Source organism: Dromaius novaehollandiae, chromosome 15 (genome assembly GCF_036370855.1).
Source record: "Dromaius novaehollandiae isolate bDroNov1 chromosome 15, bDroNov1.hap1, whole genome shotgun sequence".
Classification (NCBI taxonomy): domain Eukaryota; kingdom Metazoa; phylum Chordata; class Aves; order Casuariiformes; family Dromaiidae; genus Dromaius; species Dromaius novaehollandiae.
This window is the reverse complement of record NC_088112.1, coordinates 17924444-17948866: the sequence shown is the minus strand read 5'-3', so window position 1 is coordinate 17948866 and position 24423 is coordinate 17924444. Positions and strand designations below refer to the sequence as shown.

The 24423-nt window shown below is 41.2% G+C and overlaps 1 protein-coding gene and 1 long non-coding RNA gene across 4 annotated transcripts in view; one reads left to right on the top strand and one right to left on the bottom strand.

Annotated features, from left to right (window-relative positions):
• Positions 1-171: 171 nt before the first annotated feature.
• On the top strand, positions 172-4691 carry LOC112984238 (uncharacterized). 2 transcript variants are annotated; one of them, XR_003259424.2, is made up of 3 exons: positions 172-571; positions 656-877; positions 3965-4691. It is a non-coding gene; the product is annotated as an uncharacterized LOC112984238 (long non-coding RNA). The 2 variants fall into 2 exon arrangements; XR_010391754.1 differs by having other exon boundaries at positions 652-877.
• The window catches only part of RASGEF1C (RasGEF domain family member 1C), a 95105-nt gene continuing 74886 nt past the window's right edge, over positions 4205-24423 (bottom strand). For both annotated transcript variants that reach the window (XM_064521079.1, XM_026101949.2), the window contains 8 exons: positions 22140-22235; positions 21176-21278; positions 20995-21074; positions 20252-20347; positions 15308-15403; positions 14373-14496; positions 12279-12351; positions 4205-11838 (listed from right to left, as the gene is read on the bottom strand). In XM_064521079.1, the coding sequence (XP_064377149.1) occupies positions 11814-11838; positions 12279-12351; positions 14373-14496; positions 15308-15403; positions 20252-20347; positions 20995-21074; positions 21176-21278; positions 22140-22235 (693 nt within the window). In that variant the 3' untranslated portion in view covers positions 4205-11813. The remainder of the gene's footprint in view (positions 11839-12278; positions 12352-14372; positions 14497-15307; positions 15404-20251; positions 20348-20994; positions 21075-21175; positions 21279-22139; positions 22236-24423) is intronic.

Here is a 24423-nt window from a genome sequence, read left to right as displayed (position 1 = left end):
GCCGAGGCGGGGGGTAGGAGGGGAAGATCCCGCCGCGGCTGAGAGGGGAAAGCCGGAGCCCCGCCCCCCAGGGGAGGGGCGGGAAGTCCTCCAGCCCCGCCCCCTCCGAAGAGCGGGAAAGCGGTGAAGGGGGAGGGGCCTGCCTGAGGGGGGAGGGGCCCGCCTGGTGGCGGCGGGGAGGTGCTGCGCAATGGCGTCGCCTGCCGCGGTGCGGCCCCATCTCAGCACCTGCGGCTCCGACCCGCTGCCCAGCGGCCCCAGCAGGCCTCGGGGGGAGCCTTCCCCGGGGGGGCGCTTTGGAGGAGCGGCCCTGCGGGCTGAGGCCCCCGAGTCGGGCTGGGGTTCAAGCAGCGGGGCCTGGTTTGGGCGCAGAGGGCCGCCACTGGGCTCAGTGCCATCACCACACACCTCCCTGTGCGGCCAGGGCCAGCTTTAGAAGTCGCACCATCCATTAATTCCTCATAATAAACTTGCCAAACGTTGCATTTAAGCAGTTTGGTGTCCAGATTGATCGATGCCACTATTAAACCAGGCTTCACGCTCACACTTGAGCTTTCGGAGTAGCTAACAGGTGAGGCCCGGGGGAGTCTTTCCGAGGCGGCGCTAACAGGCTCTGCCGTGAAATCTAATAACATCGATTTTCTATCCAAGTCAGCAAGTCGCGGCCACCCCATCCATCCTCCCGGAGCGATTGAGCTGACCGCTGAACAGAGACTCGGTGTGATGCCGACTGAAAGCGAATCGATGTTACCGAGCCCGTCGGACACCTCGCAGCAGAGCTACGGGCCGCATTGGGCTGCGAGGCGTGCGGGGGCTGACCGTCGGCACGCTGTACTGATGGCGCGATTTCTCACTGATGCCCAGAGCATTTTCTATAGTGAGTCAAGTTCAATAATGTGTCTCCAACAGAGAGAAATATTTGCTTGCTCGGGGAAAAGCAAAACCTTGGTGTCACAGGTCTGAATTAATGCAGTTCCATACAGTGGAGAAATACTGTTACTAACTCCTCTAGCAGTCATTTAAACACTGAATTTAATAAGCCCAAATAGCTTTTCTTTTAAGCAAAAAAAAAAAAAAAGAAAGAAAAAAGACAAATGAAGGGAAACTGGAACTGAAATGCAGTCTTCAAAACTATTAACTCACAGTGTCGTATCCGGGGAAGTTAACAAACCTCTGAAGATTAGTGGATAAATTGAAAATATCCTAACTCAGGGCCTCTTTCCCAGAATAATTAAAAAAAAAATTACCTCTGATACGGCAAGATTTGGCAAATGAATCAGAAAACAGATTATCTAAGGTGTAATCTACTTTTTATTTGAACAAGTAGTGGTGTTTTTTCAATATCAGTCCCTCAAAGTACTAGCAAATAGTACTTTTTTTTTAAAAAAAGATATATTTTGTGGTTTTAAAATTTTCATTCAAATTTGTTTGCCAGTGGGTTTAAGATAAGTGTTTAAATCTGGGTTGCACTAGAGTGAAAATCCTGTTTCTCTTCCTGTTTTTTTTTTTAAGAAGAGAAAAGACGGGTGTAAAGTGGTGGCGGCTGTTTGTTGCCACATACTTTAAAAAAAAAAGCTTTTTGCCTCATGGTCCTTGACATAGACCAAAGCTGTCAATGGCAAATATGGCTTTGATGCCAGTGGTTTACTATTTCTCCTTTAGCATGGAAATGACCGGTTATTATTTGTAAAGATAGCAATAACATCTGCAATGCGTTAAGAGTTTTCCCACAGTCCAGTGACAGAGCCCCTGCATGAGGAATTCCCTCACAATACAAGCAGCAGAAGAAAGATAAAGAGGGATAAAATGATATGAACAGAGAGAGCAAGAGCATGTGCATGCATGAACTGATGCTGAAGAGACTATGAAAAAATAGCTGTAATTTGAAGCAGGAAAATTTTGATGCCAGGGTCTCTTGGGTTTCTCAAGTCTGCTCTCAGGAAGAAGGATCTTCAGACGTAGAAGAGGTGAAAATAACTTGTTCCTTATGAAAATGCTATGTGTGTAAGCTAGCAAAGATTTGTCATTTTCAGTGAGAGGTTTTCAGCCGAATCAATGACAACTGAAAGAGGAGTAAATCTATCTGAAGTTAAGAATAATTAGCTGTTCATTTGAACCTCTCTGAAAAAAGAAAAGTGGTATATAAAGGTTGTACCTTCTTCACATTAAACACACATAAAGTAAATTGAAGAAATTTCACCCTGAAGCAAAAATCTGACTACATATTTTATAGAAAGTATCCTGTATAGACAAATTAGAAAGCAGAGTTTCAAATATTGCTCTGTGTGTGCTGAATAGAATCCAGTGCTTTCCAAAATACTTTTGTAGACATTAAAAAGAATAGCAGTATTAAAAGCAGTTAATTTTCCTTTCTGTTCAGAAGGTGGCAGTGGAGACCCAGCAGTAGAGAGCTCTCAGGGCTGCTGGAATTTAGGTGCTCTCTCTGAAACGGATAAAAATTTGGAGAAATTCACTGGACATGACTGGGTTATATAGCAAACAAAGCAACAGCCTCTGTAGAAATGGCTGTTTTAAGATGGGAATGATCTCACAGTAAAGAATTAAATTAGGGGAATTCTAGTCTTTACAAAACTGGGAAGGAAACTCATTTGAATGTAATTATAGCTATTTCTGTTGTCAATCCTTATGGTATTTACCTTTGTTTATATCAGGCATTTGCTTGTTTAATTAGACTGTGTAACACCAAATGTATGCAGAACTTGAAGAAGGAGTAACACAACATGCAACCACATTTTAGACTGCTTTGAAGAAGTTTCAAATTCAGTGCAATTATCCTGGTAGAATATATTTGTGCATTTATGAAAAGCTAGGTTCAAAACATTTGCTTCAGAATGCAGTTTTGTATGGTTCCTCATTTGAGTGCTTTGCAACATCAGGTGATCCATCCTCACAGCAGTTACTCAGGAGAAGTGAAGCTCTATTAGTTTTCCCATTGTTCAGATACAAAATTTAAAGCAAGGCTTGTCTGCCTTGCCCAAAACCTCAGAAAAGACTCAACAGCAGAGCCAAAAATTCCTGGCTTTGAGTACTTCCAGTACTGTGCTTGCTTTCTTTTAACTAAAGATGTATTGATTTTGTTTTTTCTTCCCACTGGTTAGTGTCAGAGGCTGGTTGATTAGTAGTTGTGCTTTGCCTCTCTTTGTTTCTGGATTTTTTCAGTTCCATGGTTTGGTTCTTATACTAATGGAGAGAACACACAGATCATGGCAAGCCTCATGCTCTGCTAGAACTGCAGTTTTGCTCACTTTCTGCTTGTGGCACAGCAGAGTCTTCTGAGGGATGAAGTGCTTTAGCCTATAAAGTTCTGGAGGCTTGTCACAGGGAAACCAGAGTGAGCTCTAATAGCCTACATTTAACGGGAATTGAGCCGGATGACTTAACAGCCCCTTGTGGCAACAGCTCTGACACCATGAAGAACACTGTACTGAAAAAAAAAAGTTGCACATTAAAATTTTGCAGGCTTTGGAGTCAGTCCTACTACTTACACAGACCAAAATTACTTGCTGGTTTAAGAGCAGACAGAACCAGGCTGTGCTGAGTAAAAGTAACACACTTTGAGAAGCAACGTAGCACAGGTATCTATGCCTTGTATCAAGGAAACCCAACCACTTAGTCGTGCACAAGAACTTCACCTCTAAGCCTCTTTTTTCTTTATTTTTATTTTAAGCTATCTGAAGCATGGATGTCTCTTACTATACATGCTTACTGAAATGGGTCCCTCATCTCAAGGAAAACCCTCAGTTTACTGCAATACAAATAATAATAATAAAAAAATTAAACATTGGTTGTACCATGCAGTTTTATAGAAAAAGACTAAAAATCTCCAGGCTTATGTCAGCTTTCTCTCATGAAGAAGTTTTGAGTCTAGGACTCCTATTTGGGAAAACATTTTATTATGGCAACTATTAAGAAAATTTGTCTCTCTTTTCCTTGTGACGTACAGTGCAGTGAAATCTCCTGAATGTACGAGGATGAAGAGAACAGTAGTAAAGTAGAAACAAGAGGAAGAGCAGAAACCGCAGGTACTTCTGGGTTTACATGCATATTCATGAAATGCCCTGTTCAATCAGGGACGTCTTTGTATTTTTAGTTTCTCAAAGCAACAAGAGCTTCTTTATAACTTATTCTGTAGATTTGTAGTTGTTGAAATCTCTCCTACAGATAAAACTCATCAAAAAAAATCCACACTGCTGAGCCTTTTTATTATTATTATTATTATTATTATTATTTGACACTCACATTACAAAATTTAGAAACCATAGACAGTTCAGGCAAACTGTTAAAACACAGTATAAATTAAGGTTTTTTAATATATAAATTCTATACATAGGTAAGTTAGCTCAAACATGACTGACAAAAGGATTTCATAACAATCTTACCACAACTGTATAAAAAGGCATGGGAGTAGGATGGGCACTACAGTCATGAATGCAGGTTAAGACATTTTCCACAACAGCTATAAAGCGTAACAATGACCATGCTATTCTTGCAGTGTTTATGTGGGGTACAGTATGCATATTACCATTAACATTTTGCAAGGTCTATGTACAGTCACAAAATCATAATAGCCACTTTCAAGTAACCTTACTGTTTTCTGCCTGTGCAATTAATAAAGTGTCAGTATTTGTTTGAGGACTTCTAATTAAAAAAGCTGTATGTTTTCAGTATTATGGATGGTGTAGTGATTTCGATTTGTCCTGACAATGCTATTCATAATATAAAATAGCTTAATTTAAAGGAAAAGATACAGGAAAAGCACAGCCCCTCATTACTAAGGCTCACATGATCAGTGTCTACTAGTCTTTAAATCTGTATTTCTTTTATTTCTCATCTTGACTCATGTTTAAAAATACACTTATAATTCAGTTCCCATTTTTGTAAGCACAGTTGTAAAAAGGAGTTGTAGCAGCAGAAATGCAAAACTAAAATTTTGATAACATTATAGGGTTTATATTTGGAATGTACATGCTCCCTAGGTGACCTGGGACATGTCACTCAAACTCTGTATTTCTCTGTCTGAAAATAAGGATAGTGCTACTTATCCATTTTTACTCTATGCTTTTAGGTCTGTGAATAAATGTTTCAGTAATATGTTTTTTGGAGTTTGCGTATAAGACAGCTGGTACTGTCACATTTCACAGAACTTGCTAAAAGTGCAAAAAATCTTAAAATCTTATTTCTCACCTTTATGAACTGATGAATACTTGGTAAGAGTCAAGAGTTCTGAAACCTAGAAGCTGATTTATTTTCCATTAGTGTTGCATACTAGCACTTTTATTTCTTTTTACAGACTGACTCCTAAGGGAAATAATTGCACATCCGTAAGAATCCTATCTTGAAATGCTTAAATTTAATAGCTGTGTGCTTGTATACATACAGTAGGTGATAGCCCAACTTGGGCTGCTATGGAAATACATATGATGTCAACTGTCCAGGCTATAGCCCCAGTTTTCTCAACTGTGTTTACCTGTGTGCCAAACATCAAGGAACCATCATATGCTCAGTTATTTCAAAACCCCTGAATTTTAGAAGCATCATTAAGTCATTAAAGCCGTGATGTAATACTGACCAGTTACAGTTCACTGAGGAAGTCATTTTTCTCTGGAAGGTACCTGGACTCTGGAATTTTCTGGACAGAAATCCATTAAAATGGCTGTGCATATTTTAGGAGGGAGTTTCCAGTCCAAATATTTTACTTATAGGAGTTCTGATCTCTGAACTTCACAGTCTTCTGCATTCAAGAAGGCCTGGAAACATTATTCTATTGCAATATTAGTCTGGGCCGGCAGTTTGAGGGCCACGGAGATGAAAGGGAAAGGACTCCTTATATTATATCCTGACAACTCTGGGGTATGATTATAGAGCGGGCATGTGGCAGAGAACTTGAAAAATGTCCCTATAGCATTTTGCAAAAGCTGTTTATGGAGGAAAATACCACCTTTGTGGAAGGAAAGACATCAAATGGAGAGACTGCAGTCTAAGCTACTCTGCATTTACAGCATTGCAGTCTGAGTCTGGCCACAGTGCAAGGCAGAGGGTATAGACAGGAGTTACTCATCCTCAGCTTTTTTCAGTAACTGAAGTTATGGCCTGAGTTTCAGTGTCTTGCACCTGTGTAGAGTGCATGAATCATACAAGCTATTAGCTTCTAATATATATCTTGTATAATAAATAAAAATGCAAGATGTGATGCACTATACAAGCATGAACTTCCTGTATTCAGTATTTTTGCATATCTGAAAATAGATAAGAGCTCTATTTTTAGAAGAATAGTAAAAGAAAGAAATGCAAAATGGATTAACCTCCAGATCGGTTCCATAAAAAAAAAAAAACAAGGTAACCTGCTTGCTGGCTTATCTGCTTAGCTTGGGGACTGGCTCTCTACGCTAAACAACACTAAAGCAAAAGTACTGATACAGCTTTCTGCATCAGTATTTCACTGTATTCTCTCCTGGCTTGGTCTGCCTAGCTGCCATTGGTATTAATGACAATAGCATATGCACAGGTATCTTTTTCCATTCTGCTGCCATGCTGTGAAATATGAAAGTTAACAACCATCAAGATATTTTTTCATATTTTTTAAAGTACTTATTTTTCCTTGCTGCTTAGATCTTACAATCTCTGTCAGCTAACTAAAAAAGTCTCCACTGTTTCACGTCCTCTGGAAGAACCCCTTTTAGTTCAAAGAATTTTCTCATAGTTATTCTGTTGGATGGAGGAGGAAGCACGCTCTGCCTCAGGTGAACTTCCAGGAACTTCCTGCCTTTCAAAAGCAATGTGTCCCAGCTTAGGCAACCTAAGGGACCAGCCTCAGATATGAATTTGCATATCAGCTTTGTGCAGGATCATCTGATCTCTGTATCACCATGTTAGTATAAATGCTGCCATACAGACACCAGATATGTCCTTGTTGTTACCCATTCACATTCAGTAATGCCCTGCATCAACTACTGAGGTAATTTCACTCAACAGATAACCCTAAAAAGGACAGAAGAAAAGAAAGTTTTGGACTCCCAATTGAGCCTTTTTCATGTTTCCTTGTCACCCCCTAATTCCATTCTGTGATTACAATGGAACTAATCAGTTCAAAATCCAGAGTGGTTTAATTTCCAGTGAAGGACACTCCTGAGACAGTAAGGCTAATTTCTACCAGGCTAAAAAAAGAAAAAAAATTCTTAAACCTTCTGAAGGTCAAATTCTGCTCTCAGACACGGGATTTAATTCACAGGACCAAATGCAGTCTTTCAGTTTGCTGCTGAAATTTCAACAATGTTAAGGAAAACTTTTGCCAAGGCTGAATTTTCACCCTATGAAGCGCACCTGCCCATCTGAGAGTTGCACCTGGCTCAAAAAAAAAAAAAAAAAGGCCAAGGACTATACCAGTTGCCAATGTAATTTAATCCCTATGAATAACTGTTCTACAGTTAATAGCTGCTGGACTGCTCCAAAGCCTGTCAAAACCGGTCGGAGTCTTTGCTCTAGCATGTCACTATACTTCAGGTCAGTCTCTCTCTGTGGAACACAGTCATTGTTAGGCCAGATAATATTAACTGTGTAATATTTTTACATTGATATGCCTAACAATATCTTTTGTACCAACAGATACTCTTTTTGACAACTGCAATTACATATTCAGTAATCTGAGCTCTGTTCTAAACTGGATTTATGGTCATATGCAAACCAGTTCTCACATGCTTTAATAAAAGGCGCATAAACCATTGCAGGAAAACATGATAAAGTAACCAGGGTATCAGTAATGGACAGGCTTGATTTCAAGTGGGTGACTATCTTATCACTAGTGATCACATAATAAAATATTTTCAAGTTGAGAAAAATACCTCAGCGTTTAAGTTGTTTGAAGTGCCTTAGCAGCTGTGTCCACACTTGGTTACAGTGCAGTCTCAGAAGCGGTTGAGAGTGCAGTTCTCCCCCAGGTCTGCATGTTCGCTATCCATGCAGGGAGCTCCCAGCCAGCCATATGACAGTAGTGTGTTACTGCTTAAGCAAGGGATAACGATAAGCGAATCTCAGTGTACTCCGGTACATGGGGTTCTTGTGTGCTAGACTCATTTCAAGGATTTTTGCCAGCACGAAAAGAAATCTGATCTGGAGGTCAGCCTGCAGTCAGTCAAGCCGCACCTGGCAGACCTATGCTTAACCGTCCAAACACCTTTAATTAGGTCATGCAATTAATGCTGATGTAAAATTGAGAGCGTGGTTTTCAGATTATGCATCTTTTGAAAGGCATTGAGCGAGTTCATCTACTAACTTCAACCCAAGCTGAAGGCACAAGAGTTTCTTCATTATTTTTCACTGGGCTTTGGATCTAGCCCCCTGCTGCAGAATGGCATCCTCAAGAAATAAAAAAGCATGGCTTTTGCAGCTCCTCTAATCACCCTAGAGGAGGTGCAGAAGAAGTGGTATTTGGTTTTCTGTTAAATATTGCCATGTGCACAGAAGTTATGTTAATGCATCTGAAAGGCTCTGTATTACATATTCACATTTTACTAGCTTAGGGTTTTGATACTACACTGCAGAACTATAGCTCTATTTTCACTCTGTTCTCTGTGTAGCATTAGCTCAAGCAGTTGTCAAGGAGGCAAATCCACTGAAAATAGTGGAGTTAGAAAGCCGTGACATTACCATCAGTAAGCTGTCTAGATGTTAGTCTAATGACTACATGCCTTACAGTGGCTAGTGCTTGCTGTTAAGTGCTACTGCTTTATTTTATACATGATAAGAGTTCTTTTCATGTTACTAGCAAGAGAAAAGGTAATTATTGGAGGTTTTTTCCTCACTTTGTATCTTGTATAATGTTAATACAAGACTGTTGGAAGAAATCCATTCCCTAGATTGTCATCCTTTGTTTCCAGTTGTATTCTCACTTTGTTAAACCTGCCAGTGAAGCAAGGCTCTAACCACTCTCCTGTCTTCTGGAGTTGTCCTCTCTAGTTAGGCCAGATATGAATTACAAATGAAACTGACAGCTGTAATTTAAGGCTTGACCTTGTTTCTATTTAAATCAATGGGATTTTGGCCACTGAATTATATAAAGACAAGCCACGATTCCTAAAGCCCGATTTTAGAAGGCACTGTCTTCTCACTCTAAGCTGTTTTGTGCACGCATCTCCAAGTCATCTTGCAAGGTGCAGTCATCATCTCTGAAGATCAAATACTAAGGATCAATATGCCATGTATCTCTATAAAACAATGATTGCCTCAGCATACAGAGAGGTAAGGGTGTTCAGCACCTCTGAAAAAAGTCTATTTAAATGTATAACTACATAAAGGCTTAAAGATAATTTGGTGCTTTCGAAAGTCCCACTATGCCCTTAATACCTCTGTAAATCTGACCTTTATGCTCCCATTTTAAGCATTGAGGTCTGAGAGTTTGGGAGTATGAAAGCAGTTCAGTTTGCAACAGTGACAAACTTTATGAGATCTAATTTAAATCATACTTATAAAATTGTCTGAATTCATGGAAGGTGCCAAAGAATGTAAAGTATTTTCATGGGAAATCACATTTGAATTCATGTTCTGAGTGTTACAGTCTCAGCTGTCCCAGCCTCCTTTGGCTCATTAGAAAAGGAGTGAGGATTTACATTTTAAAAAGCAGTTTTTAAGAAAGGGTTCATCTACTTACATTGTATTTCAGATAAATAAAAAACCATTTCCACCATGAAGTCACACTGTGCCAGTTAAAAAGATGTAGACACTGAGAAAAAATGACCATATAGACCAAGAAAAGATGACACACATAAGCCTTAGCACTGTTATAGATATGTTTATGGTTATTGCTCTGGATTTGGTTAGAATTTAACAGGCTTTTAATGGCATCATTTTGGAAATGGTTCTGCTTAAAGGAATGGCTGTGTGTGTACATTTCTCTGTATAGCTCTCAGCTCAGGTACAAAAATTAACAAGCAGCATATGAACAATGTCACCAGAATATTTGCTCCTTGGCTGGAACAATGACGTCCCATCCTTACACTCCATTCTTCCACACAAAGGCTTGAGTAAATGGATGACATTTCTATGTTCCCCTGGCTTGAACTCATGCTCTGGTAGACGTATATGAAAAGGAGAATGGAAGCTCTGCATCAAGCCCCTACATAGGCACATCTAGAAGTGGTCCTGCTCATCTCAAGTGGCAGAACTGACAAGTTCAAGAACAGTATATTCCTGGTGGCCATAATCTAGACTGCACAGGCCTTCACAGATCAAAACCCAACAGCTTCACTTTTCAAAACACTACAGTCATTTGGACTTACTCTCTATTGAAATAAAGCTATTAATGATTTCAAAGAAAGGGTTGTGTCTTCTATTGCAGACAAAGACTGAAACATCTGAAAGGCCAGCATCAAGTCATTAATAAAATGCTGAGTTTAGTATTGCATGGCATTAGGTTTCACTTAAGCTTTTGGTAGTCTTTTCTACGGCAGGTGGGAGCAGTCCTCCCACATATAAACAATTAGTCTACTGTTAGGGCTTAGTTTTGAATCTAATATCCACATAGTCCATTGTAATTTAATATATGTGTTAAGATAGCACCACGACCATTGTACAAGTATAAACACAGACATAGTCCCTACATCATATTATCTGTAAGGAAGTGGTGAACATGGTTTAGACACTAAAAATAAGAAAGAAAAAAATGCTTATCTGCTCATGAATGACAAATTCTTTAGCTTAGTGCATTGGTGTCTAGAATGATATACCCTTTGTCTTTTTTAAAGCATACCACGTAGTTCCCAAATTTAGAGCTATTACCTCCCCATTCCTATCCTCTAGCATCATTCTGCAAGATAAACAGGACTATTAACTGGAACCTGATAGATTTTTTTACACGATAATGCAATTTCTTTTTCTTTCAGTGTGATAAAGCCCTCTAAAGAACACATATCTCAGTGTCAACCAAATTAGGGAATACACTACGTACATTAACTAGAGGTGAGCAGAGTCTGGAGCCATTTTCTTCTTCAGCTTTAGATGTGGTAGGGGGGCTTTAAGCAATACCATCTGCACTCTATGCCCTCCTCAAATCTGCCAAGATTCACAGTAAGAAAAGCGACAACAGTGGTGGGAAGAAGAACTAAGCAATAGTCACACTTCAAATTGTTTTCTGTAAAAATTCATGGGATTTGTACGACTCTCCCATGCTGATGAGATCTTTATGCGATGTGTGTATATATTTATATATATATATACATATATATGAGCGAGTGATGAGTCTTCATCCGCTGGAAGCTTATACTTGTTGCAGTCAGTGCATTGTTCAACAAGGCTGGGAGACTGCTGATGTAAGATTAAGTCCTTCTTTCTTCATTCAGCAATTAACCAGATTGCTGCTTTGTCTGATTTAATTTTATAATCCTCAGAGGGTTTAAAGAGATCTGAAGCACCTGCTTCTGAAATAAGCATGTATATTTTTTGCTTTCTTTTTTTTTTAAATACTTTTTCATTCTTTTTTGCAGTACCATTGTTCTCCATGCTCCTGGTTTTCTTACGTTTTCCTTCAGAGGCAAACGTTCCAGTGATCCTGATGCAGTTCGGGCACAGCCACAAATAGTCCGTCCTTCCTCTGTCTCATAGTTAGAAAAGCATCATTGTGCACACAGTTCTGTTGATTTCAGTGGATGAATCCAGTTCATCCGTCATGTTAGGCAGTCAAAAAACCAACAAAAACCCAAACAAAACAAATTGTCTAAATCCCAAACAGGCATCTTTGGAATCAGTAGTGCAAAATGTTTACGGATTTTTTTCCTTGACCTACTGCAATAACCTCTTAGTCTTCAAGTCTTTCCTAAAATAGTGGATCTGCAAATTTAAAACATAAGAACAATGATAAGGAAGCAACTGTAAAAGGTTTTTTTTTTAATCACTGCTTTTATTTTTGACTCTCTTTGGATTTTCATTTACACCAAACCTCTTTATGGTACCCTTATAAGACAAGTAAATTGTGGGAAGACCTGGGACATTTTTCATCCACAACAGGCCTCTTTTGCATGGGTAAAGAATTGTAAAATTGCACTAATGTAGGTTTTTCTTTAAATGGTGGATAATTTGAGATGAAGATTAGATTTTATCAGTGCAGCCCCAGCTCTGTAAATTAGTTATAAATTGAAAAGACCTCCATCAGAGGTCACATTTTAAGTGCCAGCACTTTACAAGCTTCAGGCCCAGTTAAGAGATTCGCTGACCATCAGGGCAGCACTTTGGAGGTACTTTAGAAACGAGCTGATAAAATGGGTGATTACCTTAAGGATTTCCACCTGTCTTTTTCAGTCTGGTTTTCTGGACTTTCACTTTCATAGGAAGCCAGGTACAAACCTGGAAAAGATAAAGATGTGTTATTTCAACAGTAGTGGTAGCCCCGTATCTCTGTGGTTTCTTGTAGGTCCTACACATTTTGTCTATTCTTGCTACTGTACCACACAGTAAATTGAACTTTTCAAAACTTCATGGTCCATCAGGTAGCTGGTGAGTGAGTAGGACACTCATGTTCAAAACATTTCTACCTTTGGAAATCTTTTATGCTAATCTTGATGGACCAGAGTTAAAGATGTTAGTATGAATTTGTTACAACAATATTGAACAGTTAAATGGTCTCTGATTTTGAACAGAGATCTGCACCTATTTATTTCATCACAATACTGCTACCAGAGGTGTTATCAGAACATTAAAAAAAAAAAAGACAGAGAGAGAGAGCTGACAGCTAAACAAACTCTTTTACATTAAGGATATTCCTGTCGCTTAACATGATTTAATTTTCCTCAGCAATATTTCCAAGGCTTTAAGGGACACGGTGTCTTAAAAGGATACAAACCACGCTCCCTCAAGATAAGAATGAGTTACAGAAGCCAGAACAGGAACACAGGAGTAGAAAATAAGGTTTTTTTTTTTCCTCCTCCCTGAAAAACTTTGCACTGTATGCTGCATTTTATGGTGCCAAAATATGTCTAGGCTGTAGAGTCTCCTCTGCACAAGCTGGCAGTGCATTAACATCTCACTGTCTTTACAGACTTTTAAAAAGTAGGTTGTGATTTGTGTTCACACACATTTCCACATTTGATTATTTAGTTATGCTTTATTCTTTAATGCTAGAAGCAGTACTCACTATTCAAATCAGTGCTATAATTCAAGAGCATTTTAATATTTAAGAGTTGGCCTGCTATTGCTCCACATTGTGACTAGCACAAGACAGCCATATTTTGCATAACAGTGCTGCATCTCTCTTTAGTATGTTTTCCCGTTTTTTATTCAGGGCAGATCTTCTTGAACCGCTCTTCCCTCTGGCTCACAGGAGAGCTGTGACTTCTGCAGAGGGCACCTCATGAAAGCAGTATGAATACAGTGGAGCATGTGGGAGAGAGAAACTGCAGCCACTGCTTCTGAGATACCCCTGACTTTCACTGTCTGCTCTCCAAGAGCCTGAATAGAGAACAAATGCCCCGCCTGTCTCCTTTCGATATATAGCACTTTAATCTCATTAATTATTCCATTTTGGAAGTCATTTCTCTTGGGATTTAGGCAGGATTTTTGAGACTGCATGTTGTCTTCTGAAGTGGTCTGTGAAATAAAACTGTCTGATCTTGAATGGGTACAGAAAACTGCCTGTAGAATCAAAAGGAAAAATAAATCCAACACCAGTTTCGCTTATGGGAACATAGCTTTAGACAATTTCTGTGTGTGACATAATACACCAAGAGGCGACTGACATCAACCCATATGAAATGATGCAGTCTGAACACAGGCTGTTAAACTGAAACAGAAAACAGGACAGATAAGAATAAAAAGACAATGAGAGAAATGATTTTAGAACAGGGCTTTCATTAGCTACAGTTTAAATTAATTACTAGAAAAGATTTTCCTTAAAAATTATTTTCTGTAGATAATATTTCTTTGCTGCTGTGAAGGAGGTCAGCTGGACTACCACTGCCCTGAGCTCTGTTGGTTGGAGAGATGACAGTGTTGGTTTGCAGAAGAGATTAGTCCTGGCTCCATCAATCACAGAATGAGTTTGGCTAGAGGACAAGTGACATCCATAGCAGTCCATGACATGGTTGTGTGGCCTCTTTTTTGACTACAAAAATAGGGCCGTCACAGCAACTTACTAGACAGTGCCTCATAGAGAAGTTACGGACAAGAAAAAAGCAACCAGCCAGCTACTTCATGAGCTAGAAGGTAGTATTTGCATGTGGATAGACTGGGGACAAACAAGCTGCGAGACAGGAAAGCTACAGATGAACTGAGACTGGTCAGTGACAGAGATCACTGGGGCATGGATCAGGGTGTTCATGAGCAGTGATGAAGACATATTTTCAGTGATTAGAGTTTGTACAGGGTCTTACCATCCTCAGTAAAAATGGGAGCAGTATGCAAGTAGTGGATGATGTTGGGGTCCTGCTCAAAGGGACATTCCACTTGCTTCCAGGTTATAAATTCTCCTACTTGCTTAGCCAGTTCCAGAAATTTCTGTAAGCATAAAACCATTCCATCAAGTTACCGTGAGATTATGTCACTAAAACAACTGCATCTGAGCAGATCAGGATCCAGGATCCCTAACGCCAGCTACAGGGATATTAGGGAAAAGCAACCTTGTACAGTTTTAGATGGGTGCCTTTTCCCAGTTCATTTACAGGAGAAAGAGGTGGGAAGAGTATAAGTCCTTCTAGCGGAGTTAATGGAAATTCTTCCATGTAAAACTTACAGGCAGGAAATAACGCACTCTGATCCTTACACCAACAGCACGACTTCTACCTCATGAACACTGTGACTCCATTTTCTATATATAAAGTCAGCTCATATTCTAATTTTTCTCTAATGACTGCAACTAATTTCTGTCTTTATAAAAAATGAGAAAAGACTAAAAATGCAGATAAAATATAAAGCATTTTATATTGACTTGTTTATTTGTGTATATAGGGAAAACATAGTTTTTCTTGTTTCCTGAAAAAGTCATCTCCTCCTCCAAGCCATTATGTATAATCATTTATACTGCTGACACTACATTTCCATCAGCCAACCCACATGAAGCGAGTTAGGATCTGCCATTCACTCAACATTGGAAAATCCCTCAGTTTGTTTTTTGATCTGCTTGCAATGTTTATATAAAATATATATATTTTTTAAGACATTCTAGGATTGGTTTAACCTTCAAACACAGTCACTCAAGACTGCCCGTTTTGGCACATCCAGTCTTTGTTGGTCTGCACTGAAATTACAGGCAAGTGTCTTAGATAGTGCTATCAGAATGAGATAGATAAAAACATTTTTCAGATCTTACTTCAAAGTTGACATGTCCATTTGGAAGGCGATTAGCACATCCTTCATTCAAAAAATAAATGTCTTTGATCAATAGGCTGAAAAAGGGGATCACAATCTGTGAAGAGAAATGGCATAACTATTATCTTTCCAGCTCAGTATTTTCTCTGCATGAAAGAAGAACTCAATCAGGAGAGAAGAGAAAAAAGAAATATTAACTTTTCAGTGTGCTGTGCACTTAAAAAGCGCTATAGTGATAGGCAAGCAAAAGGGCAGCAGGGTATAGAGACACCTTCAGCAATCAGGAGATGACTGTACTCTGGAATAAATAGGCTCTGAGCACAATGGCAGAGAAAGATGACTATGAAAATACTAGTAACCCACTTTCTTAACTCTCAGTATTTCAGTAGTATCACTGAGCACAGAAAGAACAAAATTAGACTGCAGACCTTTCCTCTCTCTGTTGGGGTCTTTATCAGTAAAGATGTTGAATAGGCAAATCAAGCAGTTTAAACACATCTGGGAACCAAAGAGCAGCAAGAGAGGAAATACTTAGCACAGATACAGTTAGGTGACCACTATTGTCCCAGAAGGAGGAAAGATGGAATAATAAAATTTGGTGGCCAAGGACTTTTCTACAGACACAGTTTATCACCAGGAACAGTTGCATTTTCAACAGCTCCATTCATGGCTTTCTCCTGAGGCATGAAACTGCCTTTGTAGCGCCTGTTTATTGTAACCTGCTTCTCCAAATTAACCTGTAGAGGGTAGGGTTGAAAATACACAGTTTATCGAAAGGAAAGTGCCAACAGTAGGCAGAGAGATCTTTGTAGCACTGAAAATAAGCCCTGGGCATCCTCCAGGGCAAGCTGGCATATATTATTGATCCTTCTCTCTAACCTATCAGAGTCAGATCTTGATTTGCTATAGAAAAGGTCTACTTCAACACTAAGGTAAAACTCTTGAAATTAATAAAACTCTTGAAATTAATGGAATTGCAGCAGGGATAAATTCGATGCCAGATGTGCTACAGCAGAAAGTAGTGGCCGCGCTCCTGGAGCACATCCCAGCAGTGCAGCAGAGGCCAGGGCAGAGCAGGCTTCCTCCGAGCCCCCTCGTGACATGGCTCTGAGTTGCGAGAACGTGAAGGACCAACCCATGACAGTGCTGACCTCCAGGAAGGGTTCTGGGACCCGATGTTCAGACCTGAGTCTTCAGGACTCCTCTGCAGTGGCACTGTGATAGAAAAAGGCTACATGGAGGGTTTGAGCACCCAGCTCTGTGAGCATCTTCCTGCAGCAGCCATGTCTGTCTTTTAAGCCAGTAAGCACGGACGTAATCACCATGAACAGATAGGAAACCACATCGCATCGCAGATTTTCCAAATGCTTCCACTGGCTTATTTGTAAATTAACTGAACTGTAGCTTGTTAAGTGTGTACCACAGTTCAAGTGTCTTCATGGCACGCAAGGCTGGCCAAGGGAGCTGGTGACAACACAGCAATCGTTCAGTTAAGTACTTAATGTCCTACAGTTATTCTGTCTCATGCTGAACATCAGCTGAAACGGTCTCTGAAATGGACCTAGAACAGGGTGGCAGCTGCCATTTTCCAGCCTACGGCCTTCATGTTGCAACAGCGAGTGTGAGCAACTCACAGACGCTAAAACACTAATTGAGGGAAGGCCTTATCAAGCCACTGCCTACTTTTGCTGTGAAAATGGAAGCCAATTTCTCCTTCAGCTAAAATACCACATGCAGGGAACTGCTAAAGATTTGCATTTCTGCTGGCTTTTTTATGGGACAGCCAGAGACAAACTCTCTAATGTCAGTACAACAGCCATGAAAAGGCTGGACTGAAACTCCAGGAGCCACTGGCATTATCCTGGTACACCACACTGATATAATAAAGAAATGGGGACAAAGCGAACTTAGTATTTTGGACCTAACCCCACAAAGTGCTGAGTCCTCCTATCAGAGTCAGGTGGGTGATTTCTAACCACAAGCTGAGCCAAATGTGTTTCAGGGCTCACTTTTGTATCATCCAGACTAGATGAATCAACCTGAGGTAAAGAATGCAATTCAGCGTATGGTCTGATTTCCACCAAAAAGGCTGATACTCAGTAACCATTATGGCAGCGGTCTTATGAAGTGGAAAGATATTCACAGAGAGCTGGAGCCAGATACTGATCACCAGCTAGGAACTGCTGCCAGGATCTGCCTAACATTTTTGTGCAGGCAGATGCGAGCTTGTTCTGCCCTGCTCCACACTGCCTGGGAGCTAGGTCACCATCATTAGTGGTACTCAACATAAATTAAAAGCCCTGCTGAGAGGCAAGGTATATTAATGTGGGCTCTATGCCATGCTAATATGCTACAAAGCCACCAGTCAGCTCAGAGTGTGGGTAGAGCTTGTTCTCATCTGCATCCAAAAGGCAGCAATGACATCCCCTAGGACACCAATTCGCTGCACGTTGTTTCCACAGGATTTCTTTGGGTCACCATTTATTTCCCCAATAAAAGTATGTCACCCTGCCTGCTTTGTTTTCCAAATTTCTGTAGTAAAGGCAGCAAAGGTGGATATAGCTGCACTTTATTGTTGGCTTTAATCCAGGCACTTTGCTAGCATAAAATCTGGGCTAATGCCAGAAAGTCATATTTCGTTCCCTTTTGATTGCCCACGCTGAACGACCCAACTCACCCTCACCCTGAAGGACAACTGCCTCCTGCAGAAGGAAAGAAGCTAATGAGATCTTTACCAGTTCTCTCACTCTGCACGATGGTAGGTTTATTTCTGCCACTGTATTACATCTCGCAGCTTGAAGAGCTGCATGGCAATGCCTTCCTAGAAGCCTGCTCCTGAGCAAATACAAATATCCTAACTGTGCCATTCACACGCAGGGAGAAAGGCCGGATTCTGGTGGTGCCCGCGTGCTGCTAGTTCACCCTGTCTCTCCCCAAGGATGTCATTTAGCTCCCGAGCTGTGCATCTGTGTAAGCTCTGTACAAAACTCAGCGGCCAAGGTAGCAGCCCTAAGGAAAAAAGGAAGTAACATTTCTGGTGAAGTTGCCAGTTAAATATTAGCTCCTCCAAGCTAAAAGCAGTTTGTCATCCTGCAAGACATAAGCCACAGCTCAGTCTGTCGGTCCGTGACGAACGCTCCCTCCAGAGCTCCTTCTTCTGGACGGGGTCCTGCAGCCTCCATGCGCGCTTTGTGGTGGCCACTTGTCAAGAAGGGGGTGGAGGGGCTTGGGATCTCAAACTGTTATAAGCCTGCTCCAATTTGAAGATAAATATTTTGCTTCAAAAGGTAAGTTTTGCTAATAGCTTGTCACGAAACAAGGTAACATTTTAGATCAAAAAAGTGGTCATGTTCTTACAACTTTATTCATTTCAGTAAAATAAACAAATAGGAATCTTGCTTATAATAAGCAAAAAAAAAATCTTAACTCCTAAAGCACAAATTACAGGATCTGCTGTAGCTGGCACTGTAATATACCCAGCCTGATTAGCTCCTAAGTCATATGTTTGAACACTTTCTTAAGCTAATATGTCATGTACACAAAGGAATCAGAGTATGGGCTTTTTTATGTAAAACAGATTCCTTTCAATCTAGTAACCTCTTTGCCCTTAGTCTTAACTAGCTAGGGGTAGAGAAACGACAGAGATTGCTAACTTCCACAGGAAATTAAATCAAACAACAAAGCAGCTGGCTCAGATATGGGATTGTCACAGAAGAACTAGATTGCAGAAGCATCTCAGAACGACAAGTCCTAGCTGCAGCATGTGAGAGTTAAAAGAATTTCTCTGCTGCTCATAAACATCCAAGCCATCACCTCCTCTTTGCCTAGGAAAGTGCTTTTCAGAACAACTCTGCGCACTCCCATCAGAGCTGAGTCAGCCTGTGACCAGATTCTGATCTCATTTCACTGTAATGCTGAGAGTTTCCATTCGTTCCAGCAGATTTACATCAAATTTGCAGTAGTGCGAGATCAGCATCTGGGCTGGCTCCTCTAGTAAATGAACATTCAATTCTGTGTTATGCTTGTGGATGCAGCATCTACTTTACCTTAGTTTTGTTCTGTGCAGACGTTGCCCACTTACAGCTACACGCAATTGCAATGTTAAAAACAAACCCACTTTCATAAAAGAAAAAAAAAAGAGAATCAAATGGAGAAATAAAAAAGAAAATGAACAAGAAACACACCAGGGCACAAATAATGCAAGATTCTGCACCAAGATCTGATCAATCTGATCTATTGCCATATCAGGGACATCTCAGAAAGACACATATCTGCCATAAACACTGATAAAACAATTCTTGCTCAGCAAAATGGCAACAACTAAATGAAATGAAAATTCATGAGGACAGAATTTCACCCAGATCTGCTGCAACGGAGTCAGACCAGACTTGCTGGTGTGACTTGCGGTAAGTCATCTGTCCCTAACATCAGTGGAGAACCACCCCATCGTCTCCGAGTGCTGTGCCCTTTGCTGTCTATCTCAAATCGCGCACTACACAATACGGACTTGTCTGCACAGAGATGCTGACTGGCACAGTTGTAACAAAATCGCCCTTCCACCTGCGCCTGCTGGGCTGATGCTCCATACCAAAATAAAAGTCATTTTAGTCTGGAATACCTCTTCCACCTGGAAGCTGTTTGGTTTATCAATCTAGACAAAGTGAATCTTCAAGGGATGCTTGCACCAAAGAAGTCCTCCCTGCTGTGTGTCCCCCTGCTCCCCAGCATCTGAGGAGCGAGTCCACAAAAGCTCTGTGATCCATTCCAGACTCCCCTCGGCCACAGATTTACATTTCTGATCTGATTCAGCAGTGCACTAGCTTTGGCCCCGTGGAAGCAGGAGAGCTGTCCATGCACAGCACTCGCATCAAGTGCTTCAGTTGCTGACCCCAGCAGCGATGCTCCCCTCCCCGCTTGGAGACCCAGGAGCTGTGGTCACACCTACCTTCTCCCGGTTGCTGTGGGCAGTGAGGGATCGGTGAGCAGCCCCCCGCAGTGCCGTCCTGTAGTTGTAGAAGTTACCAGTAGGGTCCATCTGGTGCTGGGTCCACAAAAGAAGACACTTTGGTTAGAAAGTGAACTGGCTGCTGCAAAGACAGCTTTACCCATAGCTTTCCAAACCCTACCAGAGCCTAGCCTGCACCTTCGGAAAACCACCGCATGCAAAAATCAGATGTGTGATCCCTAGATACAATGACAGCTGTAGAGGCACAGGCCGTGATTGTTTGTACCTTTGATTTTATATTAATAAATGACTGAGCTTTTATTTGGAGAATAATTTATTTGTAGAAGGAGGTGACGTACCTGGATTACCGGAGGACTGCACATTTTATGTATGCCAAATCCTTGTTCCCTCAATAACAAAACCCAGCCAACCTGACCCAATTCTTTGAATAGGTGGTGCAAAAATGTGTCCTCTAACCTCTGCTGATAGCAAGCCAGATTCCAGGCGGAAGGAGGGTCAGTCACTAGCAGTACCACATAGCTGTACCTCCACGTAGCTAACAAACTCCCAAAGTCATGCATCCCTTTCGGGCTTGTTCTATGTCCAAGGTAAAGCTTGGGAGCTTTATACTCACGGTTGCGTCCATGGCCAAAGATAGCATATTACAAGGCAGAATCAGTGCTGTGAATGTGCCCTTCATAATATATTTTGTGTAGAACACACAAAAAAAGCTTTTTGTTTACCTCGAGAATGAAAAATTTGGCTGTTTTCACTTTTGACCAAGTCTTCTTTAGCCTGGAAACTGGACTCATGTTCATTCCAGCTGTGAGGGAGGAAGAAGAAAAAGGACAGTGGGTGCAATTCAGATTTTCCCTTTTCATCCACGACAGACGATGGAGAGCTCTGTTGAGAAGCAGTACTTACAGATGATTGCCATCAGCGAATTAAAATTCCCTATGTTAAAACACTCTCGGGCGACGTCGATGAAGAACTCTATGACTTGTGCTCGCTGTTTCTTTTTTGCAGGCTGCAAATTAAAAAAAAAAAAAGCTGTAACAAGCATATGCAGAATTGGAGGGCATCTCCAGTACTTGTTCCACACAGCGGGCTCAGCACCACAGACCTTCCTAAGGGCAGGATTTCATGCTCATATAACAGCAGCTTCTTTGTCCCGGGAAGACTTTGTTTCACTGCATTAAACCCCTTCTGCTGTTCTGGGCCTTTTAAGAAGAAGGTCAGGCCGAGTGGTAGTTTGCATTTTCAAACCACATGTTCACTGGGCTGGAATACCCCACCTTTCCAAAGAAGATCTCCAAATAGCAATGCTTTTGAGCCATAGGCAATCTGGGCTGCTTATCCCATTACTATTCCTCCCTTCCACATCCTTTTCAAAGGCGAAAACATTCAGTTCATTTTGATGGGGCCAAGTTAAAACAAACCAACTAAAAACACTGCCAAGTTAAAAAAACTCTAGTCACAACTACAGTAATGGACAACAGGACAAAGAGCCATGCAACGGAAATTCACCTGCAGAGCAAAGCTTTAGGCGGACAGATAACAAATATTGCTCCACTAGCATCTTTTCCAGTAGAACTCGCACGGGGTAATTCAAGGCTTGTTTTCCTCTCTTTTTCCCTGCAGGGTTCATTATGCCACACTGTGCTCCTACTACATCAAGAGAACCGTGCATCCCCTGTGTGTCGCCAGCTCTGTTTTGCAATATGCTCATCATTTATCAGGTCGCTTCTGCGAGTGAGATATTACTAAAACTTGAGCCTGATGCTCAGCTAGGTCGTAAGAAATAATCCCCAGGTTTGCTTATTAACATACCATCTCAAACCAGCACATCAAGCATGGGGTAAAATACGGCCACACACGTTTTACTTACCATGCAAATTTCTGTTGCTACAAGATAGCAGAGTCTATTGAACCATTTCACATAGGCCTCAAGGTTACTTGTCTTCTTCTGTTCACTGAAACAAGTCTGGGGGAGGAGAAAGGACAGAAAGACATTTAGCTTTCAGTTAGCTGTCTGAGCGCTACGATACATGCTACGCAACGGTAATCACTTTGTCACATCTCTCTGACGCACTCGGAGGATGGCGCATTAAGGGCAGAGTTCAAAAAGTCAGCGGGTAGGTGGGTGGCTGGTGGATGGCTCTAGTCGAGTATGTCACTGTGCAGTTCACGTCAGCGGATGGAAAACAGCCCCATTTTGCCTGCAGCAAGTGTTCACCAATGCACTGTGCACTGATCCTTGCTCAGTGGGATATTAACAGGCACTGCAGGATCTACAGAGCAACAACAATATGCAGAAAAATGAAATAGGACAAGCAAGATCTTCCACGACACGTTGAGCTGGGACCTTCCATTCCAGGACTTCCTTCACCTTAGTAAATACAATCACCCGCAGCCCCTTTCTGGAGGGGAGAGTCCATAATTTAGTGAGGTGAACAAGAAGCGAGCAAGACACAGTTATAGTTGCTCCTTTACGGGAAAAAATTATTTCCCTTGTTCTCTTGAGCGTTCAGGATAACTCGCTCTCTACTGACGGCTCTGTCTCGCCAGCTGCTGTGGAGCCGGCCACTTACGTGCACGAGAGACTTCATCAAGAAGGGCCATGATAAGAAGCACATTTCCCACTTTTTATACAGAATTTTATATAAATTCCCACAACTGGTAACAGGCTGGGGGAGCAGATATTTGGCTGAATTCTTCCAGTTCCTTTGATTTCAACAGATAATTTGACTTCAGTGGAGGTACGGCAGTTCAGGAGCCTACAGATGTTGCTCATGATCATCAGAATTCGAGTTTTTTTCCCAGACCTAAATTATAGGACTCGCTGCTCTCTACATTTCACGTGATTCATTTAAACATTCATTAACATCCACTAGAGGGTATCAGAGAATACTGAATTTTTGTTTTATTAAGATGAGCATTTCCCAGAGCTGCCATAAGTACGTGCCACTAAGAAGAAAATCACAGATTTCTGTGTGATCTCAGATTCATTAATGACAATAATGCATGAACACAGATTCATTAATGACAACAGGAATGCCCATATTACATAGGTTAAACAAATACCTAAAAACCTTTAAGGAATGTGGACTAAAATGATTCCCAAGGTAATTTAAAAATATATATTCACCTTCAATTCTGTAGACAGGTGTTCAGAAACAGAAATCACAGAAATCATGGGGAAAGTCTTAACAAGCCTAAAATTCCTAGCTACTTTAAGACTAGATTACATATCCAATAGGAAAAATACATTTTGAAAGCATCGCAAAACTATCAGCAAGCAATACATGAATACAAAACAAAACAAAAGAAACCCAAACCATCCCCAGCCTATCAACAGCCGTTGCTTTTCTTGCTCTCTGTGATATTTCTCATTCCCCATTAGAGCAAAAAAAATACATAAAACTCAGGCTTTGCTCTGAATACAGTATTTCCCTCATAACACTGCTGTCCTCTGCCAGGCCATAAGAACCGCAGCTGATGCCACAAAACTTGTGAAAAACGTGCCCATTTAAAGTTGAACCTGACTGCTTTTTAAAGTTTAAGCTTTACAAATGGCAACAATAATCTCCGCAGGTCAGGGCACGACCGGTCACTCCACGTAAGGGCTGGGAAGGTTTGCGCTGCTCTGCCAGGTCCCGCGTGATCTCCCAGCTATAACATCCCGTAGTGCAGAGGCTCTTCCCAGTCATTGCTGGGACTCCCCAGCAGCCCGGCAGAAGGGAGAGAAAAGTTCCAGACTACCTCTGCTTTCATCAGCCTTGCTGACTTTAACCCCAGTAACTGAGTCGTGCCATGCCTTGTCATAGTTTTTGCTTTACTAAGCAGGTCCTTATTGGGGGGAAGATACTGCCTTCGACTTCAAAGGCAATAGTGATGCATCCCTTGCTCCTGTCCCTGCTCTTTTCCTTGTTATTAAGGACTTCAATGAAGTCATGGGTGTGGTGCTGATTTGCATTTGAAGAACCTGCCTAGCTGTATATTCCTGTCATAGTTTCAAAAGTCTCTTATTTACCTTGGTCTATTGAGACAATTTGCTCAGAAATTCCGACCTGCCATTATTTTCAGGCCCCCTGCCTTTCTTTCAGGCTCTCTGCTCTAATCCTTCCTGCCTACCCTAGCTGATGTTTCCTTACATTTATTTTGTAACCTTA